The sequence below is a fragment of the Lates calcarifer genome, linkage group LG17 (assembly GCF_001640805.2).
Source record: "Lates calcarifer isolate ASB-BC8 linkage group LG17, TLL_Latcal_v3, whole genome shotgun sequence".
Taxonomy (NCBI): Eukaryota; Metazoa; Chordata; class Actinopteri; family Centropomidae; genus Lates; species Lates calcarifer.
The window spans coordinates 25,560,709-25,587,966 of NC_066849.1; the positions used below are offsets into that span (position 1 = coordinate 25,560,709).

A 27,258-nucleotide genomic window follows, 5' to 3' on the forward strand; every position below is an offset into this window, starting at 1 on the left:
ATTAAAGTCTTTTTAAATTTTTTTTTAAAAATCTAAGTTTTGAGATGTAATTTAAAAGATGTTGACTCTGCAAGTGTCAGATCTTCAGACAGGGAGTCCAATAACTCTTCAACACCATAAAATGTTTTAAATAAAATCTTCAAAATAGGTCTAAACCCGAGAGGCTGAAACAGAGGATATGTGATCTCGTCTTCCAAGGATTTGTTAAAAGCTGAGCAGGTACATTTTGTACCAGCTGAAGGCATCTCAACCCTGAGTGAATGAATTACAATACTCTAACCAAGACGATACAAAAGCATACACAACCTTCTCAAGATCAAGTCAAGAGAGAAAATGTCTGAAAAAGGTGAAAAATGTGAATCATAGTATCCTAGAAATGAAAGGTGATGACTTCAAACTTCAGTTTCAGTTTAGTCAGAGGCTGGAACCAGAGTATGTTTGGCATTTTTGCTTGAAAAGTGACATCAAAATAGTTGTCAGTTAAGTATTTAGTGACTAATCTCTAAAGCTCTACATGTAATGTTACTGAGCTACATAATTTGAGAAATAAGCTGCCGACTTTCTCCTTCAGAGATTTAATCATAGAAAAAAATTACACTGGAATTGACAGTAAAAATATTATGTAAATAAGCAGCATTGAACAATTAATGCATCAAAAACAGGGTAAAAATTAGACCAGTGTAAATATTAGTCGCCCTGTTTCTGTTTGTTTCACTGTATCAGTCAGTCTTTCAGAAAGTCTTCCACCAGTTTGTTGAATTCATCAGCGTACCTCAGGTGGAGGTTGTGTTTACCCTCAGGCATCAGATGTAATCTAGATTTTGGACAGAACAAAGGTTAATAACATGTCACATGTGGTGTGGTTGTTGTTTAAAATGTGTGTTTGTGTGTGAACGTTCTCACCGCGACCCTTTGATGTGTTTCAGGAGGTGCTGTGGGTGGAAGCTGGGAACCATGGGGTCTTTCTCTCCATGAATGATGAGGGTTGGACAGGTGATGAGGGGCAGAAGCTCCATGCAGATGCTCCCTAAGCACAGGACATTAAAGTCAACATTTTTATACATATATGTTTCTTGTGTATAAAAATAGATTTCTATCTTTAGCCTTTTATCATAGACTGCCACTTTATGCTTTGCACAGATCAAATCAGGACACTTGACGCTTTTAAATAATGTAGAGTTTGTCAAGATTGTGTGAAGATTTAGTCCAGTACTGACTAAACTGGAGGCTAATCTCTTGCTTTTTTTTTTTCAGTTTTCAGTCTTAGTCTGCTCAGTGAGACTTGTGGAGTTAGTTTGTAGTAGTAGGAATTCACTACCTTCTGGTCTTTTTGCAAACTGTGCGATACCGTCCACCCAGGCCTCCCAGGTTTTAGCAAACACCTCTGCTCCGTACACCTCCTCCATGGGCTGCCTCATCCTCGCGCTCCACTTGGAGACGTCGCGGACCGCTGGGGTGGTCCAACAACAACAAAAAAACACATGCACTCAAAAAGCAGTTGCAAAACACAGATAACAAAGATTATATCATGGGCAGTTCACAACAAAAGTGCCCATCGTGGTACCGTCGTAAAGCCCCAGGTCATGCTGGGAAACGAAGGCGTTGGACCCCCATACGACCATCTTGTTGATCAGGTCTGGGTTTCTTGCTGCTGCGATCAGAGCGGTGATTCCTCCGTCACTCCACCCCAGCAGAGAAAACTTTCTGAAGCCCAAAGCCTGGAAAAGAAATAACAAATACAGTACACCACAAACAAACTGGACTGTAATAACAGTAAGGCATCACCTCTCTAGATTATAGTCATAGTGGTTAGAGAGAGGACGATGAGGGATCACATCCAGCTGCAGTTTCACTCTGTGCATGACTGCTACAGTCTAAATTAGATTTCTATTGTCTCAAATGAGTCAGTAATGAACAGTAGTGACTTTACTCCTTTATAATGTTTCACATTAAGGCCAGGTACAGGCAGCCTTGGTTTAAACTGTGTATACAATCATTAATCTGTGTGCAGAACTTCCACCAAGGATCTTATGTTTTCCCCTGTGTCTGTTTCTTTGTTTGTCAGCAGGACTACAAAGAAAGTACTGAACTGATTTGCACCAAACTTGGTGGAGGGATTGGGCACTAACCAGGGAAGAACCCTTTACATTCAGGGGCAGATCCAGGTGTTTCTTATTAATTTCCATAACACTGCAAGGTAGGTAATTTTTTGACATTTTTGTCAGTTTCTCAGTTTGAATCTTAACGTAACAAATCAGACATATTTTTGATGTTGGGATCTAAAGTTTGTACAGTTTGGTGCAGATCTATACAATAATAATCCAGATCTGGTGGAAGAAAATGCCAGACAGATATGTAGGATTGTTTGTCCTTGTGCGACTGGATGTTCACACATATCTCTCTCTTCACCTCAGGTTCGTACAAGTCATGATGAGCTGATGAAATGACTAATCCCACCTTCATTAGATCCACTGCATCCCTTGCATCTCGCTCAAAGAAGTCCGAGGGAAAGTCTCTGTCGGGGGGTCGGGACTGTCCATAACCACGGGGATCCCAGCCAACGACGGTGAAGTGTTCTTTGTTGAGAGACTTGAGTTGAGGAGCAAAATCTGTCCTTGTGCTCCCTGTGGTAAAGAAAAGAGCAAAATGGTTTTCAAATGAGAGATGAAAAAGAGATCTCATGATAAAGTCTCTAACATTAAGAGGATGAATGTTGTTGTATTTACCCAGAGCACCAGGAATCAACAGCACAGCATGTTTCCCTCTGCCTGTCTGCTCGTAGTACAAATCCACTCCATTAACATGCTGCCGGCCTGAAGCCACTGAGGAGCTGCAGGGAAACAGACAGGTAGACTGTGGCCATAGTGAAAAGAAAGAGTAGAACTGTTTAACAGTTCCAGCAGACGTAGTACATCTCTGCAGGGAAGTGTACAATCAGACATAACACAACAATTCTGCATCTTTCTGTTTCACTGGCCTTCAAAAAGTAAATTTAACAGAGGCACATCACGTATGACATTTATTCTCTGAAATGATTAAGAATTTAGGGGCATTTATTGTTATATTTGGAAAATGTTTCATTGTAAATTTGAAGGTATGTTGGCATGTGATGTCTGTTTCTGTGGTTAATCATTTTCACAACTATTAAATACTTCCCTTTAATTAATAATACTAATTAAAAAAAGCTTATATATTCATTTTAAGGCAACATCTTCCACTGTAGGGTTGCTAAGCAGAAATATACAATTTAATACTATAAATAAAAGCGACTAAAATACTAATACCACGAGTAGTAATAATAGATTAATACTAATAATTTACGATCGGCAGCAGTACAGGGGAACTTGTGGATGATATATTATTATTTCGTGCATATTTTACACTGTAGTGCACTGACTGGAGATGCTGCGCCATCTAGTGGATTTAAATGAAACAAACCCGAGAGAAGGACAAACATGTTGTTGAACGCAGAGCAGACATTTCCTGATAGTTACCGCAGCTCTCTGCGGTTAAAGTCCACGTCTGAAGAACGATGAATATAAACATGTAGATTTCACAGTTAACACAGTGAAAACAGTTTAACAGTTACCAGTACGGCTGCACGGCTGTCATGGCTCTCTGGATGTGGACTCTGCATTTAGAGAAACGTCCTCCGAGCAGAAACAACGCCATTCCTCTGGTCAGAGGTGCAGAGTCCTCCTGAGCGGTTTAAAGATTGAACAAACTCTGTCTGAGTCAGGACCGTGAAATCCTGCTGCACTGCAAGTTGTTGTTTTTAAAGGAATCCAGGCAGCTGAATTCACTTTGGCACTTTCCACGTCGTCTTTATTGACAAAAAAAAATTAAAGCGAAAGTACGAAAACGAACCGAAAGGCAACATTCACCTGAAAGTTGATTTATTACTGGATATTTATGTAACGCTTCATTCTACTGGTCTCGTTATTTCCTGAAAGATTTCATCACGTATTTTGTTCAGCTTGTCTTACAGTACAGATTTATTTCAGCTCCACTGAAACTCAACAAAATATTGATCTATTATTAATTTCATATCAGAAACTTTTTTTTTCCTCGGTAATGATTTTTACGCGGAAAATATTTTTGTACATATTTTTTCTTTTCTTTCCACAAACTGTGTTTACACATTTGATGAAGGTTACAAAATATGGAAATTACCACGAAGCACTGACACTGCACCAAATACGGTAATATTTCATGTTTTTTTATATATGGCCCTATGCATGAAGAAATTTACCAAGAAGTCACCGACAGATGAAGAAATGTACAGGATGTTATTTTACATTTAAAGTAGCATTATTTATGTTTAGGGTCAGTTGGACCGCAGAGATCTCTCCCTGTTGGGCCCCTAAACCAACTCTTTGCATCTGGGTGGGGACCCTTCCTGCATGTCAGTCCCCTATTTCTCTCTCTCCCCTCATTTCCTGTCGTCTCTCTGCTGTTGTTTGTCTAGTAAATGCGTTCAGTAGCCTTGTTTTATCCTCAAACAATCTGGAATATCTGGAGTATTTGAAGGAAATTTCATGGGAATCCATCCAGTAGTTGTCAATCTATTTCACTCCAAAACAGAAATGACAACCTCATGGTGGCACCAGACGAAAGACTAAAGTCTATAAAGCACAACGTCTGGGAACCATGAAAACCTGTACAAAATTTCTTGGCAAACCATCACTGACAATTTTTGAGATTTCACAGTGGTGACCGTGCAGCAGGTGTGGTTAAAAAAAGCATCAAACAGTTTGTGGTTCCAGATTCTCAGGTGTGATAATTTGCTGCTTTTCTGTCTTTTATGTAACTGAATCAATAAAGTAAGAAAATAATTGTCTTGCTAACTGTTAGTGGCGATACTTGTTAGTTGCAGCTGTAAAATAACAATCTCTTTAGGCTTTACAGTGCTGTTTGGTTGTAGCACCACTGCTGGATGTAACAGGCACCAACCTGAAAGTAACTCCTGAGGTAATATCTCTTCTTCCTCTTTTTAAAGACAAATTTAATCAACATCCCACATCCTTTAGTATATACACTATGCAGCCCCCACCCCCTCCACCCACACACTCAGACACACACCTACACAAACACTGATCTTCTGACAAAGGTGTTTTTTTATACACCTTCTATCCACAGAGGCAGCCGTGTTCCTAATGTGTGATGTGTCTGTTTATCAATGGGTTTGACCCGTGGCTTGCGATGAGCTGTTCAGACCTAGTTCTCTGAGGCAGGCAGGCTTTTTGTAAACGCCTCCACTCTCCTCTGCTTGTCAGAGCGTCTGAGCTGTGCCACACACTGAACCACACACAGGAACACAAGACAAAAAGCGACAAAGCTGGGCTAAAAATACCTCGATCGCCTCAGAGCGATGTGTCGAAGATGCAGCTGAATTTACTGGAAATGCAGTGACTGATGCAGATTCCAGTGGATGTCCACTGAGAATTGACAAGCGCAGTTTAAAATAAATGGGGGAATTCTTAGTTTCAAAGATACAATCAAGTTTATAAGCAATGCTCATAAAATTAAAAGAAGTCATGACGAATCAAGTTGATGAAATAATGTTAAATAAGAGGATTTGCTGCTCCCCCATGACTTACATCATAGGTGACTGACTATTTTGAGGCTTCTCGTGAGCAGCATAGCTCCAGCGATGGCAGTGTCGATCTGTCCACCACTTTGGTTCAATTTGAAAACACTTGTCAACTGTTTGATGGATTTTCATGAAATTTTGTACAAGCATTCAAGGTCCTTAGATGACGAATCCTACTGAGTTTCATGATCCCCCGACTTTTCCTTTGGCACCACCATGAGGTTGACATATCTTGACAAATATCGGGATGATTGCCGTCAGTATTTGGTACGGACATTTATTGCTACTGACGTCAACTACACGAAGTAACACACAATTCTGTGCAGAAATAAAAATACATCACACCCTTCAGAGCAATTCGAGGATGTCGGACAACTTAAAGGAAATGTGATGACTGCAGGAGATTCAAGTGAATGTCCAATGAGAATCGACTCATAATTGAAGATAAGCGGGGGAATTTGTACTTCTATGAAAACTGCCTTGTCATAGATACTTGAGACTCCTCATTAAATTTAGATTTATTGTAGGTTGCAAGTACAGGTGGGTGTCAAATTAGAGGAAAAACCTGAGTGACAAGTGCAGATATCTAAGTTATGGAGGAACTTGTGGAGATGCTTCTACAAGGTTTTATGAACCCATCGCTAATGATTCAACTGTACTGAATACCTATGGGAGATTTTGGAAGAACAGCACTCACATCCCTCCAGTAGAGTTCAGAGACTTGAGTATCCATGACAAGGAAGCAATGAAGCTGTTCTGGAGGCTAAAGGTAGAACAACACCACGCTAAGACAGTTTCTGTTGGTTTTTCCATTAGTTTGTCACCCGTCTGTATTGTGAACCTTATTCAGAGGTACTCCTTGTACGGTATGACGCCTCAGCAGATAGCGATAGCTAGGCGTGACACGCTGCTGGATCTGTCTTCTGCCCTCTAGCCCGCAAACCATCTTTGTCTGGTTGGTATGTGCCTGTCCACAGTCCCATGACCCGCTCCTAGTCTAAATATAAACCTCCAAGCAGGGTGTTCCTCTGCTAAGGTCACATTATGTCATCCCAGGCAACATATTCTCGATGAGGTGGCACAGAAGGCGTGAGCAGCAGAGACGTCGAAGGCTTCATGATATCTTGGCTCACATAAAGAAGTCACCAGGGGTGATTTGAAAATGACGTGACGCAACCCGAGCTTGAGACTGATTATCTTCTTGTTGAGAGGCCTTGACAGGAGCTAAATGCTGCTGGAGCTCTGGGTGATGCAGTCTGAGTAACTCTGAACTTCGCCAAAATTTTCATTTCGTGACCATAAATTTGTCCTAAACTTGATGTTGTTTTCCTGAGACCTTTGGCAGACATGGGTAACGGAATAAACAAGGTACAGTATCATGTCGTTTGGATTACCTCGGTAAAAACATCAAAACCTTAATTATCTGTCTTTACATGAACAACTTCTGCTTTCTTTATTTAACTCAATGTTGAACTTTCTTTAGGTCCTGCCTCATCTTTATCTTGGAAATATCAAAGGTAAGTTGTCCTGCCTCGTGTGATTTGAGTAAAGAATTGATTTATTTTCAGGATAATGTAGTAGAGTGTGTTTCAGTTCCTCATATGGGGGGGCATGTGGTGAGATGCTACACTGAGCTCAGTTTCTATAGAGTGGAGAGGTCACAGTGTAGAGCTGAAAGATTAAAGTCGTGTATTTTGATGTAAAAAAAAAAAAAGTATTACAGAGTGTTTTTTAGTCAGCGTGTGTGTGTGTGTTGCGGGGGTTGGTGTGTAACTCTTTCAGCAGCTGGAGGAAACAAATTATTTCTGGAGGCTGCTCTGAGTACGAGAGGGTTGATGTGGGAGGGGATGCCCCGCGGCGCGGGGGTGTCCCCAGTGTGAACTGCATTCCACATCTTTCCACAAAGCGGCGAATGCAATCATTAGGTTGCTTTTTTGAGCTGTGTAAACAAGTAAAGGTGACAACACAGGAAATTCGTAAAAATATGGAACACTTTTTTAGTAAACATGACAGTTCAGGTAATAACTGTCAAACAGGAAATCTGACATCCTTCATGTTGTTTATCTTCTTCTATCTTAACTTGGTATATTTTACATCATCTTAAACTTTCTGCCTGTGTACAAGGTGAAGCAGTGAGGTTAAGGCTGACAAACTACATTACAGATTAACTGATATATATTGCCACATAACCTTTGTTATATAGAAAGATTAACTGCACTGCTTTAGTATAATCTTCACAGAATGCAGGAAGAACAAAATGTGTTATTTCAGCTTTCTTGTGCATTTTAGCTTTTTTGTTGAAGAAAATAAACCTCTGTAGTTCATGCTGAATGTCTACTGGGCCTTCTTCTGTAAATATTTAATGTATATTCAAATGAATTTAACATTTTACAATGTGGTAGATCTAAATATGTGATTTAACCACACTTTGCTGTACCAAATTGCATGAATATGACCACATTTAAAAATTGTGTCATGTTGGTTTACAAGGGAGTTTAGCTGAGTTTTGTTCTGCATAATGTTTGAATTTATTGAAATGAAACTGAATTACCAAGATGACGTTTGTTAAATGGACATTTACTGATAACAGATAAGGAACTAACATTTAGTAAATGTAGTTTTCATTTTAGCCGAGTGGATCTCTAGATCTAGATCTAGATTTCTGGATCTCTGTTTTTATCTTTGTTTAGTAGTTACTGCTAATTTTACTGTTTTACTTCAGCTATCACAGAAATCATACATTTACTATTGCTCGATCATGTTTAGATGTTAAAACAGGAGGGAAAAAGTTGGGTTCCACATGTTGTGACTGGATTTTGACTTTGTAAGGCAGTGACACTGCTCTCTGTTATATCAGCTCTGTTGATATCAGCTTCCCAGCAGCCCATAAAAATATTTATTTCATGGCCAACACACTTGAGGACTTGTGTCACTCTCTGACCTTGAAGTCACAGTGACTACAGCTTGTGTTTCCTCTGTGAGTGTTTACACCAGGTAGGCTACTCAGATATCTTTTCTTTTAATGTTGCAAGCTGTGATTTCTGTCTGACAGCTACAAATGCTATGTGAGATAGGATTACCTGAGTTTATTCAGCTGGGAGGAGGCTTCAGCACAGACTCATCTTGGTCTTGTATAGGTGGCATCATCAGCATCCTGCAAACTTGCAAAGCATGAGAAAAAAGGTTCGAGACACATCTGTCCAAGGTAGAAAACATTTGGCTTCCTTTTAAAGAACAAAATTTGATTAAAAGTATTACTGTTTCTTGCTTTTGGGCCAAGCTGTTGGACTGTTTTAGAAACACTGGTTTTCCGGTTTTTCTTTCAGTTCAGAAGATGAGAAAAACTTTTAAGCCATAAGGCCACATTTGCTTGGGAGACACTTGAGTAGGGGGGCTGTTGTTGGGCAGAAAAGGCTTTATTTAGGTTAGAACCTATATGAGATGATCTGTGATTGGATGGAGGGAGTATTTGCAATTTCTTGCTTTTCTTTGCGATCCACAGATGCACGAGACAGGGAGCTGTTGGCACAGCACAACATCACCCACATCCTGTCGATCCATGACACAGCTGCACCCATCCTGGAGGTGAGCTGTCTTCTCTGTGTGCCTGACCTCGGCCTGTGTGACCCTGTGACCCTGTGACTTTAATCCAGCCACAAAACACACAACCTCTTCTAAACACAGTGTCCCTGCTGCTTACTCATACTGAAAGTGTGAAATGCTGGCGATGTCTTTTCCTGACTTCCTGGCTTGACCTAGAGTTGTTATCGTGATCAGTTTATATAGCAAGTCATTTTCTAATTAATTCATTATTTAAGTTCAGAAAATTTGCGAAAAACACTCACTTTCCCAGAGTTCACAGTGATTCTTCAGTCTCCTGAAACAAAAAGAAGAATATCTTCACATTAAAGTGTGGCACCAGCAGATTTTTTGGCATTTTATGCTTAAAAAACGATGAAGTTAATCATCACCTTTGTTATCTTCTGAGGTTTATTAGGCAACATGAGGTCATTCTAGTTTAAACAGGAAGGATAAACAGGAAGAAATTTAATGTGATATACTTTAAACAAAAGACTGATATTTGACACAGACTTTTGCAATAGACCACTTCAATAGGTGTGAAAGTCAGCTCTTCTTATTTTCAATTTTACACTGAAAGCTCTTTTGACTCGTCAGTCACAAGACCTGGAATTCACCAGGTTTCACCAAATAAGCAGTTTTCTGAATTATTGTGACACTGTGAGGGATCCCAGTGAATATCTGAGCAGTTTTCACTTGATGTGTCTGGGATGCAGCTGTGACGCAGATGCAGGCCAAGTTTACCGAGGGACACTTTTAGCACAGCAGCTTGAAGTCCATAAAGTCTTGAAAGTGGAACTGCAATTAAAGGTTTCTGGCTTTTCAATGCTGCATTTAGACATGTCAATTTGTGTATGAAAGAGCGGGAAAGGTGTGAGTATGTGAGAGTGTGAGTGTCAGGAGAGAAAGAGCTGATTCTGCTCTGAGAATCTGGTGGACTGAAAGTCACCATTTGCTCTCTTTGATTTACATTTGGTAGCAGATGCAAGAAGATACTTACTCCTCTCCTCTGCAGTATTGGCTGCGATTATATACAGTTAATGTGATAAGGTTTAACTGTGCGGTTTCCCTGTGATGTTCTCCTCTCAGTTTAACGACGATAGATACATAGAAACAGCAGATATTAATTATTTATGAGATGATTCACTTGACTTTGGATTTATCGATTGGCATTTTATTTGAATAAATTAAACACGTCGCATCGTGAAATTTTTCCTCGCTCTCTCCACTTTTTTGAAAATATTTACTTCATCTGAGATCCTCAGTGTCCGCTTTCACAACTTTCATCTTTTCTTGTTGAAAGCGAGCATGAAAAAGTATTCAGAGATCTCTGTGCACTTTCTCCATCTATGCTAGCATGTTTCATTCAACTCTGAAGAGAAACAGCAACTTGTATTACAGTATCACTACCCAAACTGGTCAACCACCAAAACTTTTAACAAGGTTTTGGACTTGAAATTGTGTCTCAGCACTACAGTCACTGTCTGAACTCTGCTGACCTTCACTCAGCAGCTCATCAGTCCCTGTTACTGTACAAATCTTTATCTTGATTGCGGGACTGTTCTTGCATTTATGCAGCTTTTTTTTTTTTGACTTCTGCGGCAAAATGATGACTCAGGTCTGTTTTACCGGTGTCGCCCAAATGGCCAGATGGGATGGTCTATTTGCATACCTAACAGTCAAACTGCTGACTGATTGATTTCTTGGAAGACAGCTTGATGGTTCCTGAGAGAGGAAGGTAAAATTTGCAACCACCGAATCTCTATGGTCGGATGTTCCATTTACTGTACAGTGTGTGGCTCTGATTAACATACTGCAAAAAATAGACAACAAGGAGTCCCCAAATGTTCTTTTTTGAATACAGAAAATGTCTGCACTCACCCACAACTTACATGCACATTATTTGGGATTTCTGTGTGTCTGTGTTTATTAGTTTAGTATTAGTAAGACAGTATCACTGAGTCATGGTCATGATGAGTTTTAAGAATGACTGTGCAAAGATTTAAGATAAATTCTCAGTAGGTGTTTGCACAACCTGACTTTTCCTGTCAGTAATTACAATTTCACTGACATGCATACATGCTTCTACATGTTTTAAGCGTGTGTGTGCATGATTACTTTGTCTGGTGTTTGTGCGAGTGCAACCTGACCTGTCTGGAGCACTTCCAGAGCTCTGCGTGTCCCAGAGGGCTCAGGGGGTTTTGCAGCAGTGCAGTCATAACGGGACAAGGCAGTTTCTGTCCAGTGTATGTACCATCAGCTGCCAGGTGCACAGTACCAAAAAAAAAAAAAAAACACACAAAAAAAAAAAACACCACACACACACACACACACATATATATATATATACATGCACACACACACAGGCGAAGAATATCGTTATGTCATGACCTACCACACCAGCACTGAACTGCAGGGTCAGCGTGGCAAAGTTTCAGGGGCCGTCCCATAGGCAGAGAAACAGGAAGTGAGTTAGACCCAGTATTCAAACAAATGACCCTCTCTGAACATCATGTACAGTGAAATACTAATTTAATACGTTTGTCTGCAGCGAACATACTCTGCTGCTTCAGTCTAAACTTCTCCCTCCCTCGCCTTTCAGGACATGACCTACCTTTGTATATCTGCTGCTGACCACTCTAAGCAAAACCTGTGAGTACTACAGTGTGTACTGCATGAGCTCCTCAAGTACTTTACAGTTCTTCGATCTGTATCCATCACCAGATGACCTGTGGAGAAAGGAGAAATAATATTAATTTAATCAAAAATACAAGGAGGACAGTCCAACAAGAGTCTAATGATATGATTTTTACACTTCAATAGTAAAGAACGTCTGTATAAAATGAACATTTTATAGTTTTATTTTTATATAACAGAGCCAGAAAAGCCTCTACCCACAAATAAATCACAGAATGTATAATGTCTGAGGCAGGTTCACTATTATTTGATGGAGTAAACACGACTGAATATCTCATCAACATTAAAATATTAAGTTGGATCAAGTGGAATCAAGTGAATAAAAACATTTAGGAGTCTAATAGAGGGTGAAGAACTACAGTCATAATAAGTCAAGTAAAAACACTAACACTCAAAGATGTGTTTGATGTGATGATACCAACAGGATTCAGTACTTCAGAGACAGCATCATGTTCATCCACGAGTCCCGACTGAAAGGAGAAGGCTGCCTCGTTCACTGGTGGGTGAAAAAAAATCAGAGTGGTTGGTTCCTTATTTGTGTATTAAAACACCTCATCTTAAAATCACATGTTTAAACAATACTTCACATTAAATGTTTGAACAGGGGAGGGTTTTTCTTGAGGGGTTTTTGCATTCTTTTCTGAGGAAGATAAAATACCCCTTTGATTAAACGTGCTGCACAGTGCTCTCCTTCCATTTTTTAATTTCTTTAAAATGGACGACATAAAGTCATAAATACAGTGAATTAAAGTATACACTTCGAAACCGGTGTCATTTGCATATGAGGATACTGAGAGGAAGAAGCAAAGATATTCAAATGCAGCTGATTTTTGTTTTGTAAGGTGATTACTGGCCGGAGGTCCTCATATTTTATTAACCCTGTTTTCATTTTCAACCACATCACTGTCACCAAACAAAACCTGTCTGACAATAATTTTGGTTAATGCTTTCATGGTTAAATTTCATCATCTTTCATCTTTTCTCATATCAAACGTGCAAAATCAGGCATTTAACCACAGCTTTAGGAAAAAAGGGGTTTCACTTCTTTGTACACTAAAGAAGAGAATCTCAATACAGAATGTGACAACAACGAGCCTCCCTCTTTGAAGCTCTGTGTGTCTCAGTGTGGCAGGAGTGTCCCGCAGCGTGACTCTGGTGGTGGCCTACATCATGACGGTGACGGGTCTCGGCTGGGTGGAGTCTCTGGCGGCGGTGAGGGCAGCGAGGCCAGTGTGCGGGGCCCAACCTGGGCTTCCTGAGGCAGCTGGAGGAGTTTGAAAACACAGACCTGACAGAGGTGAGTGACACCTCACCTTTCAGTGTATGTTGCACTCTCTAGCTGCCTCTCCACAGGAAATGCTGCATGTGACAGTACTTGGTGTTACCATGCAGGGAGACATTGTTGGCAGTTTTCTGAACTCTCCTTTCTTTAAACAGTGTGATGTGATGAATCCTCTCAGTCCACTCTTTGTCTGGCGGCTCTGTAAAAACATCATGCACGTATGGTGCAAATGCCAAAAACATTTTCATGCACACTAAAGGAAGCTGAGACTTAAATTATCCTCGTACACGATAACTAGAAAAGGAGTGGCTGTGTCACAAAGCCTCCAGAAATCACTCCTTTTGGTGTGAGGATGTGATACAGTCGCCCCGGTAACATTTAGAGGAGCTGTATGATTCAATTATTTTATCCAATTGAAAGGAAGCTGATGGGAAGTCAGATGTCTGGAGAAGGAAATAAAATATTTCTCCTAAATACGAAATTTAGATTTGAGTTGTTTGTGAGGACAATATGTTTACAGCTGCTCCTTTTGTAATGACTGTGTACAGGAAAACGTCAACACTGTCCCACAGCCCAGCGCTGGTCCTGGGAGCTTGCGTTTTTCTTTCTGACAGAGTAGCAGCTCTACGGAAAGTTTGCTGCACCTGGTGTAATTTTGAGCAGAATTCGGATACTTATAGAACTAAAGGCTTGAAGGTGGAACCTGTTTTGAACAGCCATACTCTACGGAAGAGCCGAAAACATGCTGTCTTAAAGTAGGACTGAAAAAATCTTAAAATATCTCAAAGGTTTTTACACTTCTAAAAGCAAAATGCAACAAAGCGGAATGAAAATGGACTAGAGAGATAATGAGACACTTTGTCATATTTCCATGATGTTTTGTGTTATTGTTCGCCAGTGTGGGTTTCAGTGGAGCTCTGTAAATTGTGTCATCTCATTGCACCCTTTAATTCTGAAACAGCAGTGGATGGAAACATGCATTAACTTACATTTGCCTAATTTCTGCATCATTTAGATGGAAACTCACCTATAGAGAGGAGGGAGGTGTATTCATCGCTCAGATGTTGATAATGTTGCACAATCTCTCCTCGAAGGAAGTCATTATGTCGCACTCATCTGTACATTCAAACAGCACAGGGAAACATCAGGTTATTGGTTTTGTAAAGTTACAAAAACTTTTCGAATGCAGCCCCCCCCCTACATCTGACAGGTGTGTTGGAAGGGGGTTTCAGATGATGCCTGATGATCTAACAAGGACCTGGTTTGAATCATGTTGACCTCATAAAACAGTACCTGTCGGTGTCTTAAAAACAACCAGGGCTTAGAACCAGATTTAAACACCCTCCTCTCCAGCTTCACTTGACCTCAGCTGCTCTGTATCTTTGATTCTGTCTGAGATTATACTCTCTGACACCCTCTGCTCTCCCCCTCTAAGTATCGAGCCTGGTGGAAGGACCGGTACGGGAGGAACCAGCTCGATGACGACGAGGAGATCAAAGCTCTTTTAAGTCGGAAATCCAACTGCGGCAGCAACCGTGTACCACCCAGCATCACTCCTGCGTTGGCCACAAGCAACACCTGAAAATAACGTCTTCTGCCAGTCTTACTGTCAACTGAAGCAGCTGAGGACTGTGGGCTCCTGCTCGGACCACTACACCCACGAAGACCAGAGCAGCTGTCTGAGAAAACTCTGAGGATTTCATGACTGATCCTGCAGAGAGAAACAGCAGCAGGGACACTTATCTTAGTAAATTTAGTATCGATATAGCTTAAATCTTTTTTCTTTTTTTTGCAGGATGGCTAAGCAGTCATGTGAAGGGGGGATTTTTTTTTTATGTCATTATCTCGAGTCCCCTTCGTCATGTCATGTCCTCGCCTCTAACTGTCAAAACAACATGCAAGGGCAGTCAAGCATGACACCAAGGAAATATGTACATACAGTCCACAGTGTGAACACACATTTAGCCGTGTGCACTCCCCCTGCCAGTTATGTTATGCTGTGTCTTGTACTTGAAATATGAGTATTACTTTCTATACACTGTGTGAAAGGTAAAGAATACTGTATCTTCCAGTAAAACACTATCAAAAGATGAAGGTTTTGTTTTTGGTTTTGTTTGTATTGTTTAAAGTCTATAAAAAGAAACTAAATTAACGCAGTGATAATGAGGATTTACGGTTAAAGCCTGTGTAAATTTAGATGTTAATGATTCACATCTACATTCCTGCTGCGGCAAAGGTTTAATTACATATGTACACAAATATGAATATACACGAAATTTCATTCATCAACTGAATATTTCAGAATATTTATTTTAGATCTTTTCAGAGCAGTGGTTCCCCAACCTGAGGGTCAGGACCCCAAAAAATGTTTTCACAAAGAGTTACAAAATGATTAATAAGATAAGAAACCAAAGAAAGTTTGCTATAAACAAAATGAAATATATTTTTTCAGACTTTCCTTTAATATTTTTGCATCGATTACGGGATAACTTGGGGGATTCACATCTTTTGAAATGATTCAGAGAAAAGGGGGAAAAGCCTGTTGGTCTTCTGGTTGACAGTGGTGGAAGTATTCAGATCATTTACTTATTAGTCCTGATTACAGAAATATGAATGTACTCTCTGAAGTAAAACTACTCTTGCAGTATTTTATTGTTGCAGCTGGTTGAGGTGGAGCTGGTTTTACATACAGTTCATATACAGTCTGGTCCAGTGGTTCCCCTGACCTATGGCTGAAAGAAGATGAAACCATTACAATGAATTCCACTGCTGACGAGTAAAGATATGAATAAATCAGTAGTAATGTTCCATTTATATGACAGAGGTGATGCTGCATAAGAAGTTACTCTTCATACTTACAAGTACTTTTGTTGCTGGTACTTCACAGTTTCTCTCAAGTACTTGTACTTTTTAATATCATTTTAGTGCTGTAGGGAAATGTTGCACTTTGTAATCCACTACATTCATCTGATGGATTAGTTACTAATTACTTTTCAGATTAAGATTTTATGTGCTCACTCTATAAAATAGGATCCATTGTTACAGATTAAAATGAGCTCCAATCAACATTAAAAATCTGCTCAAATGTTAAAACATCTATGATGATAATCAAATAATAAGATGTGTGTATGTTACCACCTAACTGAGGCATGAATACTGCTACTTTTAATACTTAATACTCAATAAATTCAGTACATTTTGCTCACAGTACTTTTACTAAAACAAGCTTTTGAAAACTGGACTTTTACTTGTTATTGAGCATTTTTATATTTTTTACTTTTAAAATGTACCAAGATATTTCTTCCACCATGAATTGTGTTTTGTATTTAGCCTAATTAAAAGGCTCTTTCTATTATATCTGTGTAATATTCCTATAATAGGCTGTTTAAAGGTATGACACACACTTTATAATAATCTTATCTGGTAGGTTGTTACTGTCTGTTTGCGGTGATGTCGCAGGTTGTTCTATTTAATCTTCCAAAGGGAACAAATAGATGTTTTTGTGTGTGCATCATTTCTACAGCAGGACCTCTCTACACTTACTTTTCGTAAGGCTTTATCATTTCAAAGAATTGTTTTTGTCTCCGTCCCATGATTTTCCACATGTGCGGGTGTGTAAAAGTTCTGACTTAGACCGGCAGGGTTTCCCCCGGTGTCTTACTGGAGATCGGCCTCAGTGTGAGCGCTGATAAGCTTCGCAGGAGAGCGAGCGAGCGAGCGAGCGAGAGAGAGAGCGAGAGAGAGCGCGCGCAGCAGGTGCGTCCTCCTCAGCATCCACGGCTCCGCCCCTCTGCCACTTGCTAAGCTGGAGGATTTAAGCGGGCCCGCCGTAATGATGAGGGCTTTCCGAGACTGATTGATTTCAAAACTTGACGGGTTTCGAGTTTCACAGGTAAGACCACTTCGAGCCGCTAATCCAGGGCGCACATTGAGGCCAAGTTAGTCTGCGTGGGAGATCAGGGGGTTAACCTTTAGTGAGCTTTACTCAACTTGGACATGCTCATCATCACTCTCTGCTAAACTTAACGCTACTTTCAAAAACATATCAGCACATGGTACTGACCCTGACAGTGGAGTGAGTTGTGTCTGCGTATGCGTCTGTTTGGACAGAGATGAACCCCGAGGTGGATTACGGAGGTTCCGGGAGCAGCGGGAACGGAAAACTGCGCCAGTGGCTCATCGAGCAGGTGGACTGCGGGAAATATCCCGGACTGGTGTGGGAGAACGACGAGAAGACCATCTTCAGGATACCGTGGAAACACGCCGGGAAACAGGACTACAACCGGGATGAGGATGCCGCGCTTTTCAAGGTAAGAGACCTGCGTCCTCCGCTGTCAATCCAGGTAGAATAAATAACGGAATAAAAGCTTTTTAAAAAGTCTTACAAAGTGATATAAAGAGAGAACATGAGAAACCAGCAGTGAAGAGTTTTAATGTCTTTAACGTGAAGCACTTTGCATTACTGCTGTGTACGACATGTGGGCTGCAACTGACTGACTGAATACTCCACCAGTTGATGTATAAAAAGACAGAAAATAGTCATTAAATTGCGGAAACACTCTCCCAGAACCAAAGATGTCTTCTTTAAAATGCAGGCACCGAGTCTAAACCCAAAGATGATCAGTTCACTCTGATATAAGACGAGGAAAAACAGGAAATCTTCACATGTGAGAGGCTGGACCTGCAACCGTCTGACATTTTCCAATTAAAAATACTTAAATATCCAGTTGCAGATTCATTTGCAAATTCATAGATCGACTGGCTTTCAGCTTTCTGTAGAAATAAACTCTCCAAGCCTTGGACGGACGTGAACCGCTGTGAAAACGTAAAATCTGCAGGCTGTGCAAAAAACTGTAGGGAGGTTTCTAAAGTTTTACCGGGGACTCGTCTGCAGGCCTGGGCGCTGTTCAAGGGCAAGTTTCGGGAGGGGATCGACAAACCGGACCCGCCGACCTGGAAGACGCGCCTCCGCTGCGCCCTCAACAAGAGCAACGACTTTGAGGAACTGGTGGACCGGAGCCAGCTGGACATCTCAGATCCGTACAAAGTCTACCGCATCATCCCTGAGGGCGCCAAGAAAAGTCAGTACCACCTCAAACACCTCAGACATCAAACAATACAGATTAACACCGCTGCTTTTTGGCGCAGCACGAGTTAAAAATGAAGGTGGGGTAACTTCTGAAAAGTATTTTTAAATGGATTTATGATCAATAGTCATTTTCATGGTAAATAAGTTTCACCAGACAACGCTGGAAATTCTCAGTGTCGGTGTGTGACTGATAAAGGTCACTGACTTCAGTGCAGAGTCAAAGAAATAAACCACCACTGAAGGTCACGCAGCTGTACGCTGTGTCAACTGATGAATTACTGATTAAGTGAACTTTAATGAACTTTTTTTTTCCGTGTTGCATTCAGGACCCCGACAGGAGGACAGTCCTCTGAGTCCAATGAGCTATCCGGTGCACTCCTACAATGCGCTGCAGACTCAGGTGCTTTTCATACACATGGAAATGAGTGGGGTGGAGAGAGTGAGTGAGGGAGAGGGTGGATGTGCAGCAGAGGCAGAGGATGAGAGCTCATACTGTGCATGTGTGAATGACTGCATACACTAGATACAAGCTGAAGGTCACGGGCTCTTTATCTGCATCCCAAAGTTCAACTTAAAGTGCTGCTGTTTTGAAAACATCTCTGAGTTTTCAAGGTGTGAAACTATGGTGTTACAAATAACAATATGGTGTTAAGAATGATTTATTTTCACTCTAAACGTTTAGCTGTCAGGATTTCACACCCCAAACAAAAAAAAGATTATATTATTACTTTTATTAGCTGTGTTAAAGCCTTCTCTACATTAAAAGGAATCTATAATATCTCCTACACTATATAGACACTAAACTCCTTTTTTGTTATTAACTATTTATATCTTTCTGCTTTCCCACATTCTCAGACATTATACAGTTTAACTAAGAGCAGAGTTGGTCATTACTTTGTGGGCGTCGTCCGTACAGAGATGTACGGTCGGTTAATGCTACCTGTGCATGACCTGACTGTTTGTGTCTCTCTATAGATGTCACAGTACATGGCCACACCTGAATGTGGCTGGAGAGATTACTGTCAGGAGCAGGCCTCTCTGCCAGAGCTGCCCTTCTCTCAGTGTCCCTGCCCCCCTCGCAGCCTTCCCTGGCAGGGCCCGTCCATGGAGAATGGTAGAGTGACTCAGTATTTATACAGCTACAGACGTTAGCATCCTTAGCAGTTCCAGTATTGATCACTTACCTTTCTTTCCTCTGCTTGTGATAGGATATCAGCTCAGAGCCTCAATTTACTCCTACGGTCCCGCTGACAGCCAGCCCCCGCCGTTCCCACTGGACGCCAGCATCAGATCAGCAGAGGCTCTCTCAGGTACAAAACAAAAACACACTTTCATCTCACTATTTTTCTCTGCACGCTATGAAATCAAACTTATCTGAGGGTTAGATGTGATTTCAATGTGGCTTTTACACAAAGCCACAGATTAAGACCAAGCAGTGAAAACATCTTCACATCATGTGTGAACACGTTAAATATTATTCAACCTGCAGGTCCATATGTACAAGACTGTGCTTTGTTTGATGCGACTGCAAAATGTTCTGCTAAGCTTAACAACTACACAGACTGGCCTAATGGGGGCGCAGTATCGTGAATATTTTCGATCCCTACATTTATTGTGTGGTTCAGTCTCACTATCAGCATCAACCCCCCTGTGGGCTGCTGTTTCGGTACACCCACTGTTCACTATTTTCTCAGCACCAAACATCAGACAAAGTTAAGTTGAGTCAGATATTTTTCTTCTCAGTAGTTGGCAGAGATTCATCGGGTGGGCAGAAACGCAACTGCAAATATAAATATTAATATTGTTCTGTGTTAAAGTCTGCAATTTTACACGCCTGGAATCGAGGCTGGCTGTGCATCTGTCGCTGTAGGTTAGATCTGATAATTTACTGCTCCCTATTGGCCAGAAATGACTTAATGCAGCTTTAATGAAACTCTGGGGGACAGCACCGTTCGCTTGCATCAGGAAAATACAACGGTAAACCTGACGTGGGCACCAAGAGTGGAGCTATAGGAGCTATGGTTTGAAATCTGACATGAAACGTGCTTCACAGAATCTGCTAACCTCACGTTCAGCCGCTGCAGCTAGCGCTAGCTCCGTATAACCGTCAACACAGTCTAGTCTAGTTCAATTCACTGCTGCAGATTGCTTCTCATGAAGACTTTTGACCATAAGAATTTAAAGACGATCAAATCTGGACGCCTCCACCAACCTGTTGAGTTGCAGTTTGCATTCATGTCTGTCCAGACGCACCAAATTCTAATCAGTTCATCCTTGAGTCTAAGTGAACGTTTGCACCAAGCTTGAAGTGAGTCCCTGAAGGTGTTGTTGAGATATCAAGTGCAGGAGAATGGGCGGGACAACCCCAAAACATAATACCACAGGCCACAGCTGCAGATGGCGCGGAAGGATTTAAAAAAACAGAACATAAAGAAGTGTTTACCTGTACCTGTTTGCTCTTACTGCCCAGAGAACCACACATTTTATAGAGGTATGCAGCAGCAGCAGCAACAGGCTAATAAAGTCATTTGCACTTTGAATGAGCTTAGATGCATCATCATCACCCTCTTAAATAGCTGAAGAACTACTGTAAGTGAAGGTACAGGCCGATTCATCAGTTTTAAAGCTGAACTGTGCACATCAGTGTAACTAGAAGCAAAGACACACAAGAGTACAGCAGTACAACTACATGTGTCCACATTTATAGTTTGGTAAATGCTGTAACCGTCACATGAAATCACTTTGGACTCACCAGATAACTGAGTTGTTATCACAACTTTTGTCAATGTCTTTGTCGGTCTCGTAAAAACATGCGTATATAACAGAGTGACTCAAACTTGAATCATAACCTGACTGTGTTTGTGTGACGTGTAAAAAGATCAGTGTCATTGGAGATTACTTGATAAAGATGTTTCACTACAATGACAAACAATGTGATCATCAAAGTGTAGCAGAAAACATGTTGAATGAACTCTACCTGTGTCCTCTTCTTCTCCTCTGTCCAGACTTCCGTCTGCATGTGTCTGTATATTTCCGGGACAGTCTGGTGAGGGAGGTGACCACTTCCAGTCCGGAGGGGTGCCACATCACTCCGTGCTCCCCGGAGGAGAAGCACTACCTGCCGCCGGGTCCCGAGGTGGTCCCCCTGCCCGTGGACAGCCTCTCAGCCCAGAGGAGGGCAGACGAGTGTCCCCCGAGTCCTCCCTCCACCCTGGAGAGGGGTGTGTTACTGTGGATGGGCGCAGACGGACTCTACGCTCGGAGGCTGTGTCAGAGCAGAGTGTACTGGCAGGGAGGACTGTACGGAGACAAGCTCAACAAGCTGGAGAGAGAGGTCAACTGTAAACTCCTGCACACCCAGGACTACCTCACAGGTGAGACAGCAGGGACAGAGCTGCAGCTAATGACCCATTCCAGTTAAAAAAAAGCACAAGGTAACATCCTCACATAGCTGTATTTGTCTGATCCAAGAGTCCACAGCCCAAAGACACAACTCAAAAACACATTAAGCACCAAATATTCACATCTGAGAGGCTGGAACCAAACGTTTAAACAACTTACTACTAAATTTTTGTCAGTTTATCAAATCAAAATTAAAGCACATTGCCCAACTCTTCTCTACGATACAAAAGACTTACACAAAAAGGTAGACACTGATGTTTTCTGTTAATCATGTAGGGCTGAGTAATGAGTTTCAGTACCAATACCAAAATGATACTTTGCTATGTAGTGGTTAATTTAATATAAACACACATTTTACAAAACCCTTTATCCACCAAACAAAACCGGTCAAACCTCTGAAACAGTGTTTACACAAAAGCAGCTGCATTAAATAGTTTAAAATGGTCAAATCTGTGGAGACATACAAATGATTAATCAACCAAGAGTCTCAGCACTGAACAGGAACACATTAATACACTGTACCCTGTTCTACAGTAGCTATTATCATTACATCCAAGTCACAGAGCAAAGCATTGGATTTTCTGAAAAATAAATACCCAATAATCCCAATCGTTTAATAAATCTTTACAAGACTATGAAGGCCGAACACACAGATTTATAACCTGTTTCCAGAGATGCAACTATGGCTGAAAAAGACATACTGTATGTCTAAAACATAAAGGTATTGGAAAGAAGCACCAGCATCTACTGATATAATTGTACGAACTGAGCACAGAGATTCATCATTTCTGGCTTCTGCCTTTCTTAGGTCAAGAGTTTCAACTTGACAAACACGTAAACATGTTTCTTCTAGAGCAGCAGACTGAATATTTTTTCAGTCAGATGTTTGGAGGAGTCCTTGACCCTCAGGACCCTCTGGGTCTCTCAAACATCACAGTGTATTTATTTTTCAGGGGAAAATGGATGCTTAGGTCTGTCACTTCAATGTAATAGTGATATATGAAAAACACAAACTAGGGCCAAGCTAACAGTGAGTAAACAGTGAAGATATAAAGTCTACAAGAGTCAGATTTGTGTTTGAACTGTCTTTAGATGAAAGTCCTCTGAAAACAGAACTGAACAGAAAAAAGCCCCCCAGGAGTCAACATCTCCTAACAACTGTGGTAGAAAAAAAAACTTTTTAAGTAGAAATCCATGATGAGATGAAAGTCACATGACATCTATACAGCGACATCATCTCCGCCCACATACTGAAGACAGCCCCAGCTGTGTAAGTTTGACAGCTAATTGTATTTGCATACATGGTGTGACCAGGACTTTCCGTTCGAATCACCCCAAAGGTCATGCCACATCAAGTGAAATTCTTCTGAAATCATTTGAATCAGACAGTTCAGTTGTGTTTTATATATCAGAGCTAATAACAATGTGCCATCATCTGTTTCCCAACAATCAGAGATCCAGAGTTACGGGCTCCACGGGCGGCCACTGCCTCGTTTCCAGGTCCTGCTGATTTTCGGAGACGAGTGTCTGGACCCACAGAGACAAAGACGGACCCTCACTGTCCAGGTGACTGCTGTAATGCTAACATCTGTCTCCATATTAAACGCTCGTTTGATTAGCAGCTCATATCTCCTGATAGTACTTCCTATAAATTCTGATTTTGAGATATTGAGCTCAGTGAAACAGAATATGTACTGAGAGGATGTGTGGTCAAGTCTGTATCATAGTTCATAAAAATCAAAACTTAACGGCTGGAAGATAAGTCTTGAAACTTTAAGGTATAGTTTGAAAAGTGAAAAATGGGATTTGAAAGTTAAAACCCAAGATTTGAAAGTCTGTCAGAACTTCTTCATACTCATAATGCTCAACTAGCCACTTCCAAACCTCCGAATCACTGCCCACATCTGTGATTTTTTTTTTTCTTCTTCTCAGTGAATGAGAGTGAAAATGAAGGGGGAAGTCAGTCTGATTGTCAGGCTAATTTAACACACCCCTTTGAAAGAATCAGATCTGCTATTTCAGCCTCAGATGGTGGGATTTCTGGTGCTGTGTCAGCCTGGGAAACAACCAAACAAACCCAAAACTTATAGGTTTAACCCGTAATACTCCAGCCTTTTTTGGCTCCTGTGTTCTGCGGTTTCTGTCAATGGAGTCTGGTATTGATATATAGCGATGTTTCTGGTTCAACAAAAAAAGGTCTATCTCTGTACAAATCCTATCTAATTTGACATGGACAATTCAATCTATCTATCTGCTCTCCCCATGACAACTGAGCAAACAGTTGAAAAGGCTGGAAAAAGAAAGTAAATGGACCTTTAAGTTACCATTTTTTTGTCAAACCTGAATTTATAGTTACGGCACGGTGCTCTTACAGACTTTCAAACTTTTCAAACCATACCTTAAACTTTCAAACCTTACTCTTTAGGCTTTTCTAATATGAGCTCAATGGAAAATATCTACTGTGGACACTGGTGCTTTCACTGACCTGTCTGACCTTGCTGTGTTGCAGGTGGAGCCGCTGATTGCCAGGCAGCTCCTGTACTACGCCCAGCAGACGGGTGGCCACTACTACCGCGGCTACGAGCACCCGGGAGTCACGGACCACATAAACACCCCGGAGGACTACCCGAGGGCCATCACACACCACCACAGCAGCAGCCTGCAGGAGTGAACTGTGCTCAGGTTCAAGTGACTGTTGAAAACTTCCCAGATGCAGCAATGACCTTTCACACAGGCGACTAGAAAACTGAGACAAGAGGAAAAAAAACTTGGACAGTATTATGTATAAATGATGGACATTTTAGTGACAGTTACTATTTGCCTGGTGGGGTTGTGTGTGTGTTTGTCTGTGTATGTATGTGTGTGTATGTATATGTGTGGCAGAAAACTTGCAGGGTCAACATTTTTTTTTCCTTACTGTATTTTCACAAGGTGATAAATATTTTCAATACTTACTATGCAAAGAAAACTGACAGCTTGGGTGATTGTATCATAGAAAACTGTAAGTAAAATTTGTGTGCCTTGAATAAGTAGTTTGACATTTTAGGAAATTTGTTAACTCACTTACTTGCTGAGAGTTAGATGAGAAGATTGACACCAGTCCATTAATATAAAGCTACAGCCAGCAGCTAGCTAGCTTAGCTTAGCATAAAGACGGGAAACATAGGGAGACAGTTAGCATGACTGTCTAGAACTCAGTTTAGGATGTTATGTGTTGTGTGTTTAATCTATGCAAAAACTGAAGCATGAAAAAGGTAATTTGTGCTTTGCAGGGTTCACATTGAAGCATTTCTTCTGTTGCATTTACGGTTGCCCTACGGGATGCCTTATGTCTCACTATATCTCTGTTACAAAACAGCCTACAGGAGTTGTTGTCTAGATTGTTGTCTACTGACACCTGGGTGCAAATAGCATCTGCAGATTTTTAAACTCTTCAGCAGATAGCTGTTTCCGCCCTACTTCCTGTCTTTATGCTAAGCTAAGCTAACAGGCTAAAGCTTCATATTTACCAAACAAACATTACTGGTCTCTATTGTCTCATCCAACACTCAGCAAGAAAGCAAGCAAGCATGTTTCTTAAAATATACAACTGTTCCTTTAAGAAGAATAATTCTTTTTTACATTTAACTTGTAAATAATTTTGATTTTTATGTTGCTAGGAGACACTATCAACACCATGTAGTAAATTATGAATGAAGTCTTGTGTCTGGCTATGTACATTAAAGAAACTGTTGGAGAGATTATTTTAGATAAGCTTTTTCAACCCAATTTTTGTATGAAATAGTTCACCTCTTCAATACTTTTGTAAAGTGTCATATATGAGATCTAAGAGTTAAAATGAATGTGTTGAGCTTTTTTTTTTTTTTTTTGCCTTTAAGGTGTAAATTTCTGTTCTAGAAGAATAAATGGCTTAAGTGTAACAAGTGACAACCTCTGTTCAAAAGTGTGTGAGCTCCACGAGCAACGTCAGTGCTATGTGTGCGTGTCTGAACAGGAAGTGTGGTTCAGATGCAGGATGAAGCTGGTTAATCAAACACTTCGTTATCACAAACAATGTGATGACATCACGAGGGGAGGAGAGAGAGAGGAAGAGGTTGGCCACGTTTTCCGCGATGCACCGAAGAGAAAGCCTTCCTGGCTTCTGCTCATAGATTACAGTCTTGTTTCCACTTCCATGGAAAACAATCACATAATAAAAACCCACAAATACATTTGTCACTGCCAGGAAATAATTTACAACAAGAGCAAGGAAGATATCATCACTTGATAAGGCTGCTTTTGAAAAACATGAGTTACTTTGAAAAGCACTACCTACTGACTTTTCAGAGGGCTTCAAAGGTTAATATGAACCCTAACAGACTATCAGACGCTGTAAACAGAAAATGAGCTGCAACTACTGATTAATGTTCTGATAACAGATTTAAGTAAGTCGATAAAATGTGGGGAAATAGTAAAAAATGACAATCATAGCGTCTTAGGGCTCAAGGTGACATCTTCAAACTGATTGTATTTCACAAAAACCCAAAGATATGAAATTTGTTAAGATAAAAAACAGAAAAAGAGCAAATCCTCACATTTAAAACTGAAAGTTTCTTGCACGTTGTTGCTTTTTTTCTTTGCTAAATGTGTTTAACAATTGAACTGATCAATTTACAAACTGACCATTTCAGCATTGTAGCACACGCTTGAAAAGTGCACGTTTAAAATGTGGTAATCATCTATATTCTTATTGTCAACAAATACTATAAAAATACCAAACCCAACAATAAACTGATCAGTAAGTATTGTGTCTATCCAGAACCTAATAAATCATATTCCTCTGTGCCACAGAGCTCCATTGTTCGATGAGCCACTCTGTTCCTTAATCAACGTGAACACACAAAACTAGTTTATTTTCACATGATCATTTACTCTGTTCCGCTGCTAGAAATATGAATTAGCTAACCAAATGTGGATTCATCCGCTGCTGAGAATAGCCCCCAACAATTACACTATTTCTTCCTACAGTGGCCAGTTGTTTAAGTACAGAAAAATTAAAGGGGCTATTTGTACGTTTTCTCTGCTACCTGGCATTACAACGTGTTACTATCGGAAAGTGATGAGACAGGCTGGGATTAGCTGGTTAGCAAGCTAACTGCAGTAGAAGAAAAGTGATAGAAGTAAAATAAGAGTGAACACTGGCGTTGCTGGAGACAATAAGGGAATGAAGTTTGATGCTGAACTCTAGACCGGTAAGTAAACAGCCGCTGATGCTAATGTTGGCTATGTAGCGATAGCAAAACTTACAAATAGCTTCTTTAAGGATTTAACGTCTTCAGTGAGAACTTTTGGGGTTTAGTGCCACAAATGAGGTAAGAAGTCACAAAGAATTGAGACAAGGACTAACAAGTTGTTGGTTTTGGTCTTTTTGTTGACAATTAAAAAATATAAAAACATCACTGGCCTTACTCTTTAAGAGTTCAAGATGTTGAAATCGCTGCCAATAACCTGATGATAGATACAGGTTGTTTTTTTTTCTCAGCAAAGCACATCATCAAGCTTAAACCAGCTCAAAGGTTGGTTTTTCTACAGCAGGTGGAACTCACCAGAATGTCACCTGTCACCTCAAGAGAAAAC

The 27,258-nt window shown here is 40.6% G+C and overlaps 3 protein-coding genes and 1 long non-coding RNA gene across 4 annotated transcripts; 2 read left to right on the forward strand and 2 right to left on the reverse strand.

The window, feature by feature from the left end:
* Positions 1-559: 559 nt before the first annotated feature.
* bphl (biphenyl hydrolase like) lies at positions 560-3,918 on the reverse strand. Its single transcript, XM_018670867.2, has 7 exons — positions 3,590-3,918; positions 2,727-2,830; positions 2,458-2,624; positions 1,565-1,718; positions 1,319-1,450; positions 904-1,027; positions 560-814 (listed from the first exon to the last, which is right to left on the reverse strand). Exons 1-7 carry the CDS (start codon positions 3,670-3,672, stop codon positions 724-726), a joined length of 855 nt encoding a protein of 284 aa, XP_018526383.1. The 5' UTR covers positions 3,673-3,918; the 3' UTR covers positions 560-723.
* Positions 3,919-5,616: 1,698 nt separating this feature from the next.
* Positions 5,617-15,245, forward strand: LOC108879569 (dual specificity protein phosphatase 22-B). The gene is given in 8 exon segments (XM_018670868.2): positions 5,617-6,961; positions 7,077-7,110; positions 9,096-9,178; positions 11,775-11,824; positions 12,294-12,368; positions 12,994-13,099; positions 13,101-13,166; positions 14,587-15,245. Coding segments are annotated over 8 exon segments (582 nt in total). The 5' UTR covers positions 5,617-6,940; the 3' UTR covers positions 14,734-15,245.
* Positions 13,177-19,506, reverse strand: LOC108879570 (uncharacterized). Its single transcript, XR_007814974.1, has 3 exons — positions 19,425-19,506; positions 14,179-14,267; positions 13,177-13,350 (listed from the first exon to the last, which is right to left on the reverse strand). It is a non-coding gene; the product is annotated as an uncharacterized LOC108879570 (long non-coding RNA).
* irf4l (interferon regulatory factor 4 like) lies at positions 16,901-25,383 on the forward strand. Its single transcript, XM_018670865.2, has 9 exons — positions 16,901-17,043; positions 17,262-17,461; positions 18,046-18,232; positions 18,567-18,640; positions 19,216-19,354; positions 19,449-19,550; positions 21,246-21,614; positions 23,096-23,208; positions 24,152-25,383. The coding sequence occupies exons 2-9, from the start codon at positions 17,264-17,266 to the stop codon at positions 24,311-24,313; spliced, it is 1,344 nt and encodes a 447-aa protein (XP_018526381.1). The 5' UTR covers positions 16,901-17,043; positions 17,262-17,263; the 3' UTR covers positions 24,314-25,383.
* The last annotated feature ends 1,875 nt before the right edge of the window (positions 25,384-27,258 follow it).